The sequence below is a fragment of the Takifugu rubripes genome, chromosome 6 (genome assembly GCF_901000725.2).
Source record: "Takifugu rubripes chromosome 6, fTakRub1.2, whole genome shotgun sequence".
Classification (NCBI taxonomy): domain Eukaryota; kingdom Metazoa; phylum Chordata; class Actinopteri; order Tetraodontiformes; family Tetraodontidae; genus Takifugu; species Takifugu rubripes.
The window spans coordinates 2,043,553-2,058,162 of record NC_042290.1 but is presented as its reverse complement, the minus strand read 5'-3'; the positions used below and the strand labels follow the sequence as shown (position 1 = coordinate 2,058,162).

At 50.6% G+C, this 14,610-nt stretch overlaps 2 protein-coding genes across 12 annotated transcripts; one reads left to right on the top strand and one right to left on the bottom strand.

Annotated features, from left to right (window-relative positions):
* Positions 1 to 36: 36 nt before the first annotated feature.
* On the top strand, positions 37 to 6,705 carry pip5kl1 (phosphatidylinositol-4-phosphate 5-kinase-like 1). 6 transcript variants are annotated; one of them, XM_029837583.1, is made up of 10 exons: positions 37 to 820; positions 2,830 to 2,880; positions 2,950 to 3,104; positions 3,771 to 3,895; positions 3,991 to 4,025; positions 4,107 to 4,162; positions 4,365 to 4,477; positions 5,303 to 5,465; positions 5,728 to 5,879; positions 5,928 to 6,705. In XM_029837583.1, exons 1-10 carry the CDS (start codon positions 617 to 619, stop codon positions 6,182 to 6,184), a joined length of 1,311 nt encoding a protein of 436 aa, XP_029693443.1. In that variant the 5' UTR covers positions 37 to 616; the 3' UTR covers positions 6,185 to 6,705. The 6 variants fall into 6 exon arrangements, with proteins under 6 accessions (XP_029693443.1, XP_029693442.1, XP_029693441.1 ...); XM_029837582.1 differs by having other exon boundaries at positions 5,922 to 6,705; XM_029837581.1 differs by having other exon boundaries at positions 5,916 to 6,705.
* A 684-nt stretch (positions 6,706 to 7,389) lies between these two features.
* sh3glb2b (SH3-domain GRB2-like endophilin B2b) lies at positions 7,390 to 14,594 on the bottom strand. 6 transcript variants are annotated; one of them, XM_029837587.1, is made up of 12 exons: positions 14,398 to 14,591; positions 13,751 to 13,892; positions 13,603 to 13,614; positions 12,447 to 12,575; positions 12,066 to 12,199; positions 11,768 to 11,860; positions 10,789 to 10,851; positions 10,074 to 10,097; positions 9,908 to 9,997; positions 9,706 to 9,806; positions 9,432 to 9,615; positions 7,390 to 8,803 (listed from the first exon to the last, which is right to left on the bottom strand). In XM_029837587.1, the coding sequence occupies exons 1-12, from the start codon at positions 14,458 to 14,460 to the stop codon at positions 8,696 to 8,698; spliced, it is 1,143 nt and encodes a 380-aa protein (XP_029693447.1). In that variant the 5' UTR covers positions 14,461 to 14,591; the 3' UTR covers positions 7,390 to 8,695. The 6 variants fall into 6 exon arrangements, with proteins under 6 accessions (XP_029693447.1, XP_029693444.1, XP_011602734.1 ...); XM_029837584.1 differs by having other exon boundaries at positions 9,432 to 9,806; positions 14,398 to 14,593; XM_011604432.2 differs by lacking the exon at positions 13,603 to 13,614 and having other exon boundaries at positions 14,398 to 14,590.
* Between the last annotated feature and the right edge of the window lie 16 nt (positions 14,595 to 14,610).

The following is a 14,610-nucleotide window of genomic DNA, read 5'->3' as shown; positions in this document are numbered from 1 at the left end:
TAGTGCTGCATGTTGGCTGTGTTCTGCAGCTCCACTCGTGCGTTCTCAACTTTACTAGTCTCAAATATGTGTACATACGGCTGGAACTGGTGCAGGGCCAGTTGGGCTGGTTTATTGGCCCTTCACCAGTGTGGGTTCCTGTTCTCCAGGATGTTTGTTGAACAGGGTGTGTTGCACAATACTGAGGTCACCTGACCTGAGGGGGCGTGTCCCTGATTATATCAGGGCCTGTTTGGTCCCAGAGTTCATCAGGTCACAGAGAACAATGGAGATGTGGATCAGGATGAGACTGATGAGGAGGAAGAAAGCGGAGAAGATAAGGTGGAAACAGAACCTGGAGTTATGACCATCTTTGATGAATGAGGACAATGCCCACTCAAGACATCTCCAGGAGTGGTTCTAAAGGCTGCGTTCTCTCGTTTTAGAGCAGCTTCGTGCAGCTCAGCCTAACGTGGCCCCTGGAGCTTCTTTTGTGCTGGTCTCCATGGTTACCCAGCTGATGGTCAGCTGTCTTTTGTGCCTGGCACATGCCTCTCTGGTCTAACACTGGCTTGTGTTGGGGCTTGTCCCACCCCACCAGTGTTCCCAGTGCTGTTGTTGGTGGCTCCAGACAGAGATGTCGGGGTGTGCAGGAGGAAGGTTTGCTCCCCGTCAGCAGGCTGGCTCAAAGAAGAGGAGGAACTGGGCCGGTTTAAGGCAGAAGTGGAAGCTTCTGGGCTTGTTTGAGATTGACCAGCAGCATGAATTCTACCCACTGACCAGCATGATGAAGGAAGGACTGGCCACAGCCGCCCAGAACCCCCCCGATCAGGACGCTCCAGTAAGTACAGCATGTTTAGCATGTTGAGCAGACATTTGTGGACTGGTGGACAGGTTCTGTGGCTCCACTGTCAGACTCATCGCAATAGTTGTTATTACATGTTATTACATGAGCTATAGTCACTATTATTGAGACCAAGCTCATGGAACTGCAGTGAGACTTCAAGAAAACATTTATGGACAAACTGAGACAGGCGTAGCAGCTATAACAAGCGTAGTGGCTATAACAGGCGTAGCGGTTATGAGAAGGAAAGCTGCTATAACAGGCGTAGTGGCTGTAACAGGCATAGCGGCTGTAACGGGCGTAGCGGCTGTAACAGGCGTAGCGGCTGTAACAGGCGTAGCAGCTATAACAGGCGTAGCGGTTATGAGAAGGAAAGCTGCTATAACAGGCGTAGCAGCTGTAACAGGCATAGCTGCTGTAACAGGCTTAGCGGCTGTAACAAGCGTAGTGGCTATAACAGGCGTAGTGGTTATGAGAAGGAAAGCTCCTATAACAGGCGTAGTGGCTGTAACAGGCATAGTGGCTGTAACAGGCATAGCGGCTGTAACAGGCGTAGTGGCTGTAACAGGCGTAGCTGCTATAACAGGCGTAGCAGCTATAACAGGCGTAGTGGCTATAACAGGCGTAGTGGTTATGAGAAGGAAAGCTCCTATAACAGGCGTAGTGGCTGTAACAGGCATAGTGGCTGTAACAGGCATAGCGGCTGTAACAGGCGTAGCTGCTATAACAGGCGTAGCAGCTATAACAGGCGTAGCGGTTATGAGAAGGAAAGCTGCTATAACGGGCGTAGCAGCTGTAACAGGCATAGCTGCTGTAACAGGCTTAGCGGCTGTAACAGGCGTAGCTACTATAACAGGCGTAGCAGCTGTAACAGGCATAGCTGCTGTAACAGGCATAGCTGCTGTAACAGGCGTAGCTGCTATAACAGGCGTAGCAGCTGTAACAGGCGTAGCTGCTATAACAGGCGTAGCAGCTGTAACAGGCATAGCTGCTGTAACAGGCGTAGCTGCTATAACAGGCGTAGCAGCTGTAACAGGCGTAGCAGCTACAACCGGCGTAGCGGTTATGAGAAGAAAAGCTGCTATAACAGGTGTAGTGGCTGTAACAGGCGTAGCTGCTATAACAGGCGTAGCAGCTGTAACAGGCATAGCTGCTGTAACAGGCATAGCTGCTGTAACAGGCGTAGCTGCTGTAACAGGCGTAGCTGCTATAACAGGCGTAGCAGCTGTAACAGGCGTAGCTGCTGTAACAGGCGTAGCTGCTATAACAGGCGTAGCAGCTGTAACAGGCGTAGCTGCTGTAACAGGCGTAGCTGCTGTAACAGGCGTAGCTGCTATAACAGGCGTAGCAGCTGTAACAGGCATTATAACAGGTCATGTATATGTCATATATAGATCATCTATAGTTCAGATATAGATCATGTGTAGTTCATGTACAGGTCATATCTAGATCATGTGTAGGTCATCTATAGATCATGTGTAGATCATGAACATGTAGATCATACATGGGTGTGGGTAATCTGGTAGTAGAGAGTCCTGCATGCATGTTAGCTTGAATCCCTCCAGACCAGAGTGACCAACCCACTGGACCTACTGTTACTGCTGGTTCACTCCAGCCAAAGGAAGTGAGCTGACTCAGCAACGCTCGCTCTGCTGTCTCCATGGCAACACAACAGTGGCTGGAAGCGCCGCCTGGTTGGTTTGAGTGTTTCCTGGTCATCTAAGCTTCTCTGTGAATTGTTTGCTCTGACGCCAACTTCTTCTCAGGGTTCTCTCCATAGTCCTTAACTCAGGTTGGGTTCGTCTACGAGTGTTGAGGACGGGTTTTCTTCGGACTCAAAGCTTCCGCCGATCTCAGATCAGCAGGTTCCAGAACCTGTTGACCAGGAGAGCATCCAGACAGACACGAGCTCGTGCTCCCAGTCTTCTGTTGTGCCTAGAACAGGTTTTAGAATGGCGTTCCTTCCTTCATCGTCTCTAACATCATCTTTCTGTTCGGGGGTCTAGACTGAACTCTCCGATGACGATTACAGGTCAGAGGTCACTCAGACTCATGAGGTACGTGCATCTGTTGTTGAATTCCAAGCCTGGCGGCTGGATATTTCCTGATGCCGTGTTTCTGTGCAGGATTTTACCATGAAGACCTTTGCAGGCCCCGTGTTTGCTAGCCTGCGTGGCTCATTGGGAATGACCCAGCAGGATTATCGCCAGTCCTTGTGTTCTGAAAACTGCTACCTCCAGTTTATCAGCAACTCCAAAAGCAAAGCTGACTTCTTCCTAACGTAAGACACAATCACACCATTTGTCCTGCTAAATAAAGCCTACTCGGCATTAGCTTATCATGATTTGGCTTAGCTTTAGCTGACAGCTAACACCAGAACCAACAGGGTTCTCCTTCCAGCTTTACCTTTTACTGATATTTGCAACAGTATTCCTCTTGTTAAACTTTAGCATTAGCATAGCCTGCCCATCCCCCAGAAGTCCCCAGTATTGCTAATGGGCCAATTCAGACCTGAGGTTCTCACCTGTGGTCAGTTAAATGAAGTGGTGGAAATTAGATCCGGTTGAGCCCTCATCAGGAGGCTCCACCCATATATCAGCCTGGTCCTGGGAAAGGTTTCTTCCTGTTAAAGGCAGAGTCTGTCCCCTCTGTTTCAGTGAAGCTTCAGTCAGCCTTGATTGTAACAAAGTATAGAAAGTATAAACTAATTCAAATAAAAATGGATTTGAAAAACCAAACTGGATCTTTTTTTGTTTGACTTGAATGTTTACATGGTGATTTGCAACAAAGGCAAACAATTTCCATCACCTGTAACATGTGAGATTACGGCTGTAAACATGATCCACCACAGACGTTCTGGATCTCATCAATCACGTTTATTGGTTCTCTGCCATTAGAACCTGAATCCTGTTCACTCTAATCCTTGTTTTCACTTCTGAACTCCCAGAAACGACAAACGTTTCTTTCTAAAGACCCAGAACGAACGAGAAGTCAGGTTCCTGCTGGACAACCTGAAGAACTATGTGGAACATCTGAGGAACTACCCCCATTCACTGCTGGTGAAGTTTTTAGGTACACATTCAATCTTTGGCCCTGGATCCGATCACATGGATCTGATAATGTGGATCTGATCACCTGGATCTCACGGGGACTCTCTGGTCTTTCAGGTGTCCACAGGATCGTCATCCCCCACAGGTGGAAGGTAACGTTCTTCAGCCTCACCCTGACAAACTTGCTGCCTGCTGATCCCACAGGTCATCGAACCTCTTGTGTCCTCTTACAGAAGTATTTCATCGTCATGCTGAGTGTGTTTTATCCAGACGATAGGATCAGTGCCAGGTGAGGCTGTCCTGATATATGTCCTGACATATGTCAATCACCTACTCATAAAGCACGGGGCTGTGACCAGGGGCACACCTCTGTAGAAAAACTCTCATTATGAACCAAAGAATGGACATGAAGTGGAGGCAGGCGACGCCTGCAGTCACCTGACAGCTGATTGGTTGTCGCTTTACCTCTGTGGCGCTCCTGGCACCTGCAGGTATGACATCAAAGGCTGCGAGGTGAGTCGCTGGACACAACCGGCTCCAGAGGGAAGTGGGCACGTGGTGGTTCTGAAAGATCTCAACTTTGAAGGCCAGTACATCACTCTGGGTAAGGAAGGACGCTCCACAGCTCACCCCGATACAGCCCTGTCCACCGGTGTTTCACTGCTGCCATTCTTCACAGTGTCTGACTCATCTGTGTTCTGTCTCTACCCTGGCGGTGTGTCTCCTGTCTGTGTCCTGTCTATGTGTCTTCTGCCTATCCATGTCCTTTCTCTGTGTCCTCTCTGTCTGTGTGTCTCCTGTCTGTGGCCTGGTTGTATGCCTCCTGTCTGTGTCCTCTCTGTCTGTGTGCCTCCTGTCTGTGTCCTGGCTGTCTGTGTGTCACCTGTCTATCCCTGTCCTGTATGTCTGTGTCCTGGCTGTGTATCTCCTTTCTATCCATGTCCTGTCCTGCCTATCCGTGACCTGTCTGTGTGTCAACTGTCTGTGTCCGGCCTGTGTCCTGGCTGTGTATCTTCTTTCTATCAATGTCATGTCCTGTCTATCCATGTCCTGACTATGTGTCTCCTGTCTGTATCCTATCTATCTGTGTGTCGCCTGTCTATCCCTGTCCTGTATATCCGTGTCCTGTCTGTGTCCTCTGTGTGTCGCCTGTCTATCCCTGTCCTGTATATCCGTGTCATGTCTGTGTCCTGGCTGTGTTTCTCCTTTCTATCCATGTCCTGTCCTGTATATCCGTGTCCTGTCTGTGTTTCCTGTCTGTGTGTCCTGTCTGTGTCCTGTCTGTGTGTCGCCTGTCTATCCCTGCCCTGTATATCCATGTCCTGTCTGTGTCCTGTCTGTGTGTCGCCTGTCTATCCCTGCCCTGTCCATCCCTGCCCTGTATATCCGTGTCCTGTCTGTGTGTCCTGTCTGTGTCCTGCCTGTGCAGCCCAGCAGCGCTCCTGGCTCCTGCTCCAGGTTGACATCGACACCCGCTTCCTTCAGAGGCTGAACGTGCTGGACTACAGCTTCCTGCTGGCTCAGCAGCCTTTACAGCCTGACGAGCAGCTGCAGGTTCTGTCCCTCAGAACTCTCATCATCAGAACCAAGAGGTCAGTGGGTTCTAGCACTGATCCCCACTTCTCAGCTCCTGTCTGTGTTCTGACTGGCTGAAAAGGACATTGAACACCATAGTTTAAAGGACCTTCGTCATGCTCCTCTTGTCCTGTATCAAGGACCAGGAGGAAGAAGATCCACAACTGTCAGGTCAACCAAAGCTATTGTTTGTGTTTCTGTCTGATCTGTCCTTCAACACAACATTTATGCTCTAAACGCTGTTCAGCACCTCCACCAACGGATCTTCTGTTGTTTCAGGTCTGTGAACCCAGGAAGCAGCTTTACCTACGCAGGCAGAGCTCCTGCTGATGGTCCACAACATGAATCTACCTCAGCTTCTCCTGAAACAGACCTTCTGAAGGCATCAGAAGCAGCAGGAGGGTCCTCAGTTGGTGGTGGTCTTCATCCAGGCCCAGGCCCAGGCCCAGGCCCAGGCCCAGGCCCAGGCCCAGGCCCAGGCCCAGGCCCAGGCCCAGACTTTAGGGCCCAAAACAGACGTTTGCTGCCTGACCTGAAGAATCCTTTGCATGTCATCGATGGACCTGAGCAGCGCTACTTCATGGGCATCATTGATATTTTCACTGTTTACACGTTCAGGAAGCGCCTGGAGCATTGGTGGAAGAGGCTCCGACATCCTGGCCGCTCATTTTCGACAGTTAGTCCACAGACGTACTGTCTGCGTCTGTGTGACTGGCTGCGAGATCATACCAAGTAGACTAACGACAGCACTGACCTTCCAGAGGGCTCAGAGCTCAAGTCAAGTGTTCAAAACATCTGCTGGTAGCTGATCTGCTCCTGATGACCAGGGAGATCTACTGGAGAATCCAGCCCCTAATTATGTTTGTAATATCCCAGTGAGCACCTGTAAGGAGCAAGGTGAAGGTCAGACCAGCGCTGGTGTCTGGTTTAGAGACACTGGGGACAAGACACAAGGCAGAGCTGGTGTGAGGACAGAGGGACCTGGAGAAGGAAGTTCACTGAGGAGACCTGCTAGAAGAAGAAACATGTGCTTCCCAGAATAGAAGAATAGATCCTCATCTTTGTGAATGAAGAGTTCATTGATTTCAGTGTAGTTTGTGAGTCACCTGTTTTACACAGATGCAGCAAATTCACATGTCAGAGGAGAGGCCATCACGATCCACTGTGATCCAGTTGGATCCAGTCTTTTATTCTAATGGTTTCTAAAAACTGTGTGATTTCTTTCTGCTTTTCTGGATTAAAACTGGTCTGAACAAACGATCATGTTGATCTGGTCACAGATTCATCCTGCCGATCAGCTGCTTATTACATAAACAAATCCATCTGAGCCCGGTGTGGCTCCAGGGCCAGGACCCGGGGTGGCTCCAGGGCAGGGACCCGAGCCCGGGGTGGCTCCGGGACTGGGACCCGAGCCCATTCTGGCTCCACTTCTTTATTATTAATAATTAGAATGAACTTGTATTGATTAATACCAACTTCTGGAGGTTCATATTTTTCTTTATTAAATTAGTGGTATTTATTAGTTTTGGTTTAATTTTCTTTCTTATATCGGAGCTGCTGTAACAGAGTAAGTTGATCCCACTGAGGGATCAATAAAGGCTCCTCAGATCCAAACTGGGAGGCGACTCCTGCACTGGTTCAGTCATTTATGTGGAGCTTTAACCTGTGTTGCTCACAGCTGCAGACAGGAGCGAGTACGATTCCCACTGACCTTTGGGAATTTTACCTGGAATCTTTATGGGAATCTTCTCTGGGATCTGCTCATTCTCCCTATTGGTTTTACTGGTTTTGAGTTGCTCAGTTTCAGTAATTGGATGTCTTTCAAATGTCCAGGAACAAGTCTGAGCTGTTAAAACTAAAGCAAGAACACACAAAGACTGAGCTGATCTGTTGCTTAGTGGATCCCATTGATCAGCACCCTGATCCACACAGATCCTCACATCATTGCCACATCAGAGTAGCTCATGCATGTTTATTGCACATCAAACCAGGAAGATGACAGTCAGACATTTGACAACACTTGATCACAAACATCATAGCAACTGAAAGACAGCCCATAGCAACCAGGACTCCTACATTTACCATCTAATAAATTATTGCACACACAGCAACAGCACACACTAGCTTCTACAGTTAGCATGCTAATGTAACATGGTCCAAAAGGTCTGATCTGTAAATGTGGACGACAGTTCGTCAGCCATGCAGCTGAAACGGTGGACGTTCTCAGCCATCAACAGCCATTGATGGTGACTCTGGTCATGAAGCAGGAAGTCAGCCATGTTGGAGAAGGAACTCGCTGTCCAGGTCCCTGAACAGGTGTGAAACTGGCCCCATCGTCAGCAGGTCAGAGATGAGCCAAATGTCAAATCAAGAGACGACTGCGCAGAACGCTCTGGGCTCAGAACCTTCCCGAAGCCTTCAGGTCTGCTGGTGTTGAAGTGCTCGTCGGTCCTGTAGGACTGAGCATCATCTCTGTCCTCAGGCTGAAGAGTCCGTGCTTGGGTGGCGTGCAGACAGTCCAGTCAGGATAGCGGGAGACCACTTGAAGGTCACTGGGTTGAGCTCCACGTATTGCTGTCAGCATCTGCGGAACTTTAAACTGCTCAGATTTCTGCTTCTGACCAAGTTTTTAGTTTTCAATTTTAGAAACATGTTTTTCATTTGACTTGACGTTAATTCTGGTTTTTAAGGTCTGACGAGAGAAAAGGTTCAAAGTTTAGTCACATTTGTCCTGTTCAAACCCAGAGACACAGACGTCCCCACAGAGACTTGACATTGTTTTCGTTAGTCTGCATTAGTGGTTTCCAATATTAAACATTCCATTTGTGTTAATAGTTGTAGCTCCCAGCTGGATGTTCAGGCTGCATAAGATTACAATTAGTTCTGATTACAACATCTAATATTATTACTGCTCCTCTGTAACAGCTCTGATACGGAGATGACGTCATCCAACAGTGAACTGCTCCTGCAGCAGGAGCCTCCTTTCATGGATAATCAACACACACGCACACACACGCACTCACTGGACATCAGGACATCTCCATCCACACACACCTGCTTCTGCACAAGAGGTTTGCATAAGTGTGAGCACACACAGCAGGCTGAAGGCCAAGCTGTGTGTGCACGTGCACGTGCGTGGCTGAGTGTACATGGGATTGTGTGTGTATGTGTGTATGCACGCATACGTGTATGTATGTGGTCTGTGTGTTTATGTGTGTGTGTGTGTGTGTGGGGGGTGTTTGGTCCATCAGCTCAGCAGCTCCAGGTAGGTGACGGGGACTTTTCCTTTGTTGTTTCCGCGTTCTCCGATCAACCAATCAGGATCCATCCCTGGTAAAGTGTAGACAGTGATGAGCTGGAGACACAGAACAGCAGAGGACAATCAGGACAGGACTGCCGGGACAGAAGGGAAGCAGCATGAAGCAAGGACTTGTTCCACAGGAGGGTTGTGACTTCCTGGTGACTGGTTCTACCTTTCACTCCCCATCAATGGGGGTCTAGCCCAGGGTTGCTTCCCTGTTACAATCACTAGAGGGAGCTGCTTCAGTCAGTGTGGCGCTTCATCGGCATCGTAACGTCAAATGCTAACAACGTGCCAGACTGAGAGCATCGGTGGAATCATTTGATTTGTTCCTGCTGATTAATCAACACAAAACACTCACCGGTCATTTAGAAGCTGTTGAACTATTATGTCATTATTTATTTATTTGCTCAGCGATTAATAATTAGTGTGACCACAGAGGAGGATGGGATATATTGATGGTTAAGGAGCATCACTTGTCTGTGACATTTCACAATGCATGATGGGATGCATTGAGGGCACTACACAGGGTCCAGCGGTCCTCACACAGCATTTGGACTCTATAGTGCACTAACAAGTGCACTATAGAGGGTCTAGGGGTGGTTTCAGGCATGGCCTGATTAAAGGCTTAAGAGCTTTCATGCGTTTCCTCCTGGTTCTGGGCCCAGGTTTGTGACTGTACCTCATCAGCCAACAGGGAGAGCTCGCTGGCATCATGGGCATCGTAGTCGTACAGGACTTTGGCCTTCCTGGTTCCTGTGACGGGGAGCTGCTCCACGGTCAGAGTGCCGTGGCTGGACGAAGCGGAGGAGCTGAGGTTGGGGCCCCCAGCAGCCGCAGGAGGGGCCCCAGCAGCATTATTGCCCCTGTGAGTGACAGACATGAAAGAGTCACCATTGTTTCCTTCCACATCACTGGAGTCCAGGTCCATGTGGCCCCCTGTGCTGGATCCTGACCTGCTGAGCTCCCTCTGCAGGTCCTGCATGTAGTGGTGGCACTGAGCATAATAGGTGGCCTGAGCTTCAGCGAAGTCGTGCAGGCAGCGCAGGTGGTTCAGCTGCGCACAGACAAGGAGCCCAGTTAGATCTGCAGCAGGCCCACAGACGGGACAAAGACCCGTCGGGTCCACAGGACTGCGTCTGCTCAGAGGACACTCACGTGGGTGCTGCTGATGCCCTCCAACAGCAGCCTGGTGACCTCAGCCTGGCGGTCAAACTCGGTCTGGGCGACCCGCAGCTCATGTTCTGCCTACAGGAGGAAGCACCAGTGATTATACTGGTAGCAGAGCAGGACCAGAACCAGGCACCTACTCACGCTCACTTACTTTGTCAACTTCTTCACTGAGCAGCTGAGGAGGAAAACACAGAAACTTCAGAAACATGGATCCAAATCAGCTGGAACAGTCGGCCATTCAGCGGCGCCGCCTGGAGGTCCGGGGTTGAGGTTTTGTTCGAAAGCTCCGCGTTCTTTATGAATTATGTAGAATTTCTCATCAAACTCAGGGTTCCTGTCTTTATTGACAGGAATCATTTCAGTCAAGTTGGACCTGGATCCAAAAACCTGCTGAGCCCAGGAGCAGGTCCAGAAGACCCAGACTGGACATACTGGGTTCCAGTTCCATGTCATTAAATCTCACCAGTCAGACATCCTAGTGACAGAATCCGTCCAGTCTGGTTGTTCTGTGGGGTTCTACAGAACCAGTGCTCTCAAAGATTCTGTAGCTGAGCCTCACGGGGAGCTTTCATAAACACAACCCCACCAACGTGCACGAACATGCACATATCATGACATCATGCTGCAGTGTTGTGTCTGATGCAGGAAGTTCATGTTGTCATGGCAACGGTCAGGCCTACCGTCCTGATGTTCTGTCTTAAGGTGTCCTTTGACCGACAGGTTGTCCTGGTAACGGTCGCTGGTTTACTGCTCCACATGTGGCCCACTTGTCTAAGTGCATGTATGTAGCTGAACATGTGTGTATGCTAATTATGCTAATTAGCCCTGGACGGCGGCACTGCTGTGCGTGTGTGCTCACGTCTTACCGCTGATGCACTGGCGGACAGAACGTAATTTCGCGGCCGTGTCTCCTGAAAATCGGGTGCAGCCTAAAGACAGACGGGGGGGAGACATGTTGACATGCACGGACACACAGGCAGAAGAACCAGAAGCAAGCATGCGCAGGGGCCGAGTGGACGGGTCACGGTACTGCTGGTAAATACAACAAACTGGTGGATCGAGCTTGTTCGACTGGCAGGAACGACTGTTGAACATCAGAGGATCTCAGCCAGAGGGAGGACAGGTCCCCGTCTCTGAGGCTCTGTCTGCATTATTCCAAACCTACTCCCACAGTGCTAGCACGAGGCATCTGCTGCCCACAGAGGTCAAAGTTCAAGGCAGAGATCCATCTGATCCAGTCAGGTCACAGCTGAATGTGCGGGTCAGGTCTGTGTCTCATAGCACTGCGTCCAGAGGGTCACGTCCCCGAGGTGGAGACACGTGCAACAGGCAGATGCAGCAGCTACAGAGGTCTATAGCTGCTGATGAAGATGATGATGATAATGATGAAGATGACTACAGAAATGTTGCGTCAGCAGCAATGTGGCTTCATGTGGCCGTTTCTGCTGATCTGGAGAAATCACAGGACAGGAAGTGTGGTTCTGTAGGACAGGAGATTAAGGTGGAGGAAGCACTGCATCAGGGATCAGCTGAGCCCCATCTGGTTGCTATGGTGACCAACAGGTATGGCTGACACATGCAGGTGAAATGATGATCTAAACTAAGAGCTGATGGAGGAGAACAAAGTAAAGGAATCTGCTCCAGAGGTCAGGAAGAGATGAGAGAGGCCACAGGCTAGAGTCTGATCCAAGCTGGTCCAGACGTCCCTCAGGACCAGACCTAGACAGCAAACGTCCACTTCCACCTGCTGCTGTTCATCTACCAGCAGTAACCACGACATCAAACACGCTGAAGAGCGCACACACACACACGCGCGCACACGCACGCGCACACAGTTCCTCTCACCGCTGCTTTGGCTTCTGCCTGCTTGGCCTTCTTCAGTCGAGCTTTGCAGATGTCCAGATCCAGCCGGCGGTTCTCCAGCAGTCGCCTCTCTTTCTGCAGGGACATCAGCGGTTCCATCAGAAACGTGCACGTAACTGTGCACAACATCTGGCACACTCCTCTCACACGCTCGTGTGGCGTTTGGTCATTTCTCAGAAGGTCCATCCTCAGCGCTGCCGAGGAACAACGTCTAGAGGGAGCAGGTGACCCTGGGGCTGGTGCTACAGCTCAGAGGTCAGAGGTCAGCAGTCAGACTTACTGATATTGTTCTCCAGTCGCCCTCCAGGAAGTTGCGCAGCGGGCTGAGGAAGTTGGCGGTGGCGATGTGCAGGAACTCGCGCTCGGCTCCCCCCAGTCTCTTCTGGTACTCTCCCACAGTGATGAGGGTGCTGCCTGCAGCCACGCAGGTTTCACAGCAACAGAGGAACTGATGAGAACGCGTCAACACTCGGGCTCTGAGGCTCAGGCCCCGTGCAGCTAACTCAAGCTAATGTGGTTCAGCTGGAGTCATGGCTGCGGACTAAAAACACTGATATAATCGTAACAAATCCCTGAGGAGGAGGAATCCCCGAGGAACCCTGTAACGGCAGGGGGAGGGTGGATGGACTAGTTATTGAAAGCCAGTAACGCTCCCACTGACCGTATGGCGTCCCCGGACCGAGGTCGTTGGCAGCATCCAGCATGTACTGGCCCAGCAGCTCTGCATTGGTCACTTTAGAGGGCAGCTTCTTGTCCAGCTTGTCATAGATGAATTCTTCTATCCTTGTGCCTAAATAGGAGATCAGTAAATGTCCTCAAACACAGGAATCATCTGAGACCAGTCAGCACCCACATAAAGTGAGCGTGGGCTGCTCCGACTGCTGATGGCGGCAGGAAGTTCCAGTAGCTCCACCCCCCAGTCAGAGCTACTGAGAACATCAACCCCTAAAGCTGAGCCCAACCAACGTTCTTTAAACTCTAACAGTGCAGCAGAGTTGGGCTCATTGTTATAGGTCAGGTTACACAGGTGGAAAGGTTACGAACAGAAGGGTTCCTAAAGTGGAGCTGTAGCAGCTGTGACTGAGGAACTCGGGGAACATGGAGGACATGGGGGACGTAGGGGACACGGGGAACATGGGGAACATGGAGGACATGGGGGAGGTGGGGAACATGGTTGACGCAGGGGACATAGGGGACGCGGGGGAGGCTGGGAACGTGGAGGACATGGGGAACATGGAGGACATGAGGGATGGGGACGTGGGAAAAATGGGGAACATGGGGGACATGGCACATGGTGGGTGTGGAGGACATGAGGGACAGGAACACAGTGAACACGGGGGACATGGAGAACATGGGGAGTATGAGGGACGCGAGGAACATGGGGGACGCGGGGGACGTAGGGTCCTCTCCCGTCAGCAGCCTCAGTCACAAAGCCCAGCCCCCTCTGGGAGGACACCTGCCTGCTACAGATGCACCTGTGACCTGCAGACATTAAACTCATGATAGATCCAGGTCAGAAGCCTGGACAGGCAACAGGATCAAGAGAAGATCCGCTGATGGATTTCAGCTGGTTTTCACTGGTTTTCTGTTGAAACATTGTTGGGGTGCAGTTAAATGATCCATCACATCAGGCTGATTGGAAAGAAGCTGAGCTCACTTCTCCCGTTTGATGCTTTAACCCAGTTTCAGCAGGCTGCTGCTGTCTGTGGTTCACCTGTGGATGCTGCTGCGCTGCTTCTGCTCTGTTCTATCATGTGGAGGCAACACAGACAGTTCACACAGAGGTTCCCTACAAAACACTCCAAGACGTGACTTACCAGTTTGGTCAACTGGAGCATGAAGGGTTAAAAATACACAGATCAGGGTTAGACAGCGTAAAAGCTCAGTTATCCTGAAATACTACTGTTGCCATGTTACACTGCTGCTGGAGAGCTGAACGTGGAGGCCTTTACTGGTTTCACTCACTGGGGTTGGGCTGCAGCAGCGCCTCGGTCTGTCGCAACATCTTCTCAGTCCAGTTCTTGGTGGCATCAGCCCGACTGATCAGGTTCTCCAAGTGTGGATCCAGCTCAGTCTTCTCAGCCTGGCCCAGTTTCTCCTCTGTGAACTGGGACCAAAACCATCACTCAACAGCGTGACCACAGCAGTGCTACATGTCTGCTAACTGTCACAGGACACCAGATGATGCAACTCTCATCACCACTCTATTACTCTGCGCCAAAGAATTAAAGAAGCCGACATCAGATTGTGCGTGAGAGCGCGTGCGTGAACCAGCTCCGGGGCCAGACTGAGTGTGCGGAGGAGGAAGCATCCTGGTGGAATCACGTGGTGGTTCCAACACTCGATAGCAGCCATCAATAATGGATGAAGGCTCGAGTTTACGGACCTATAATGGTTTCCAATTCGGAGCAGTACAGATATAAACCGGATGTTTACAAGCCAGACTATGGATTTATAATAACAAGTTCCAAAGATAAAATCTACGACGGCATCTTCTGGATCTCTCCAACAGCCTGGCCCCCAGCTGCTCCCACGGGCTGATGCAGTGAGGCTGAATCAGCCCGAACACAGCCAGTAAACTAGTCAGTCAACCGGTCAGTTAACCAGTTTACCTGCACGGCCCGAGTGAAAAACACTCCCGCGTCTGAAGCCAGTTTTTTCACGTTGAAATCCATGATGCCAGGCTGGACCGAGCATACAGGCCAGGCTTTGTTTTCGTTTCCCGCAGAGGGAATCTTCCGGATCAGCTGAGGCGATGCAGAATCAGCCGTAATCCACCGACAGGAGCTCGGAAATCTGTTGGTCGGCCTGCGTTAAAAGAGCCC

Coding starts and splice junctions, on each gene's coding strand:
- pip5kl1 (XM_029837578.1), top strand. CDS start 617: ATGTCGGGGTGTGCAGGAGGAAGGTTTGCTCCCCGTCAGCAGGCTGGC. Junction 3,105..3,770: donor AAAGCTGACTTCTTCCTAAC/GTAAGACACAAT, acceptor CTGAACTCCCAG/AAACGACAAACGTTTCTTTC. Junction 4,026..4,106: donor TCATCCCCCACAGGTGGAAG/GTAACGTTCTTC, acceptor GTCCTCTTACAG/AAGTATTTCATCGTCATGCT.
- sh3glb2b (XM_029837584.1), bottom strand. CDS start 14,460: ATGGATTTCAACGTGAAAAAACTGGCTTCAGACGCGGGAGTGTTTTTC. Junction 12,200..12,446: donor CGGTCCGGGGACGCCATACG/GTCAGTGGGAGC, acceptor GCGTGGCTGCAG/GCAGCACCCTCATCACTGTG. Junction 9,998..10,073: donor TCAGTGAAGAAGTTGACAAA/GTAAGTGAGCGT, acceptor TTCCTCCTGTAG/GCAGAACATGAGCTGCGGGT.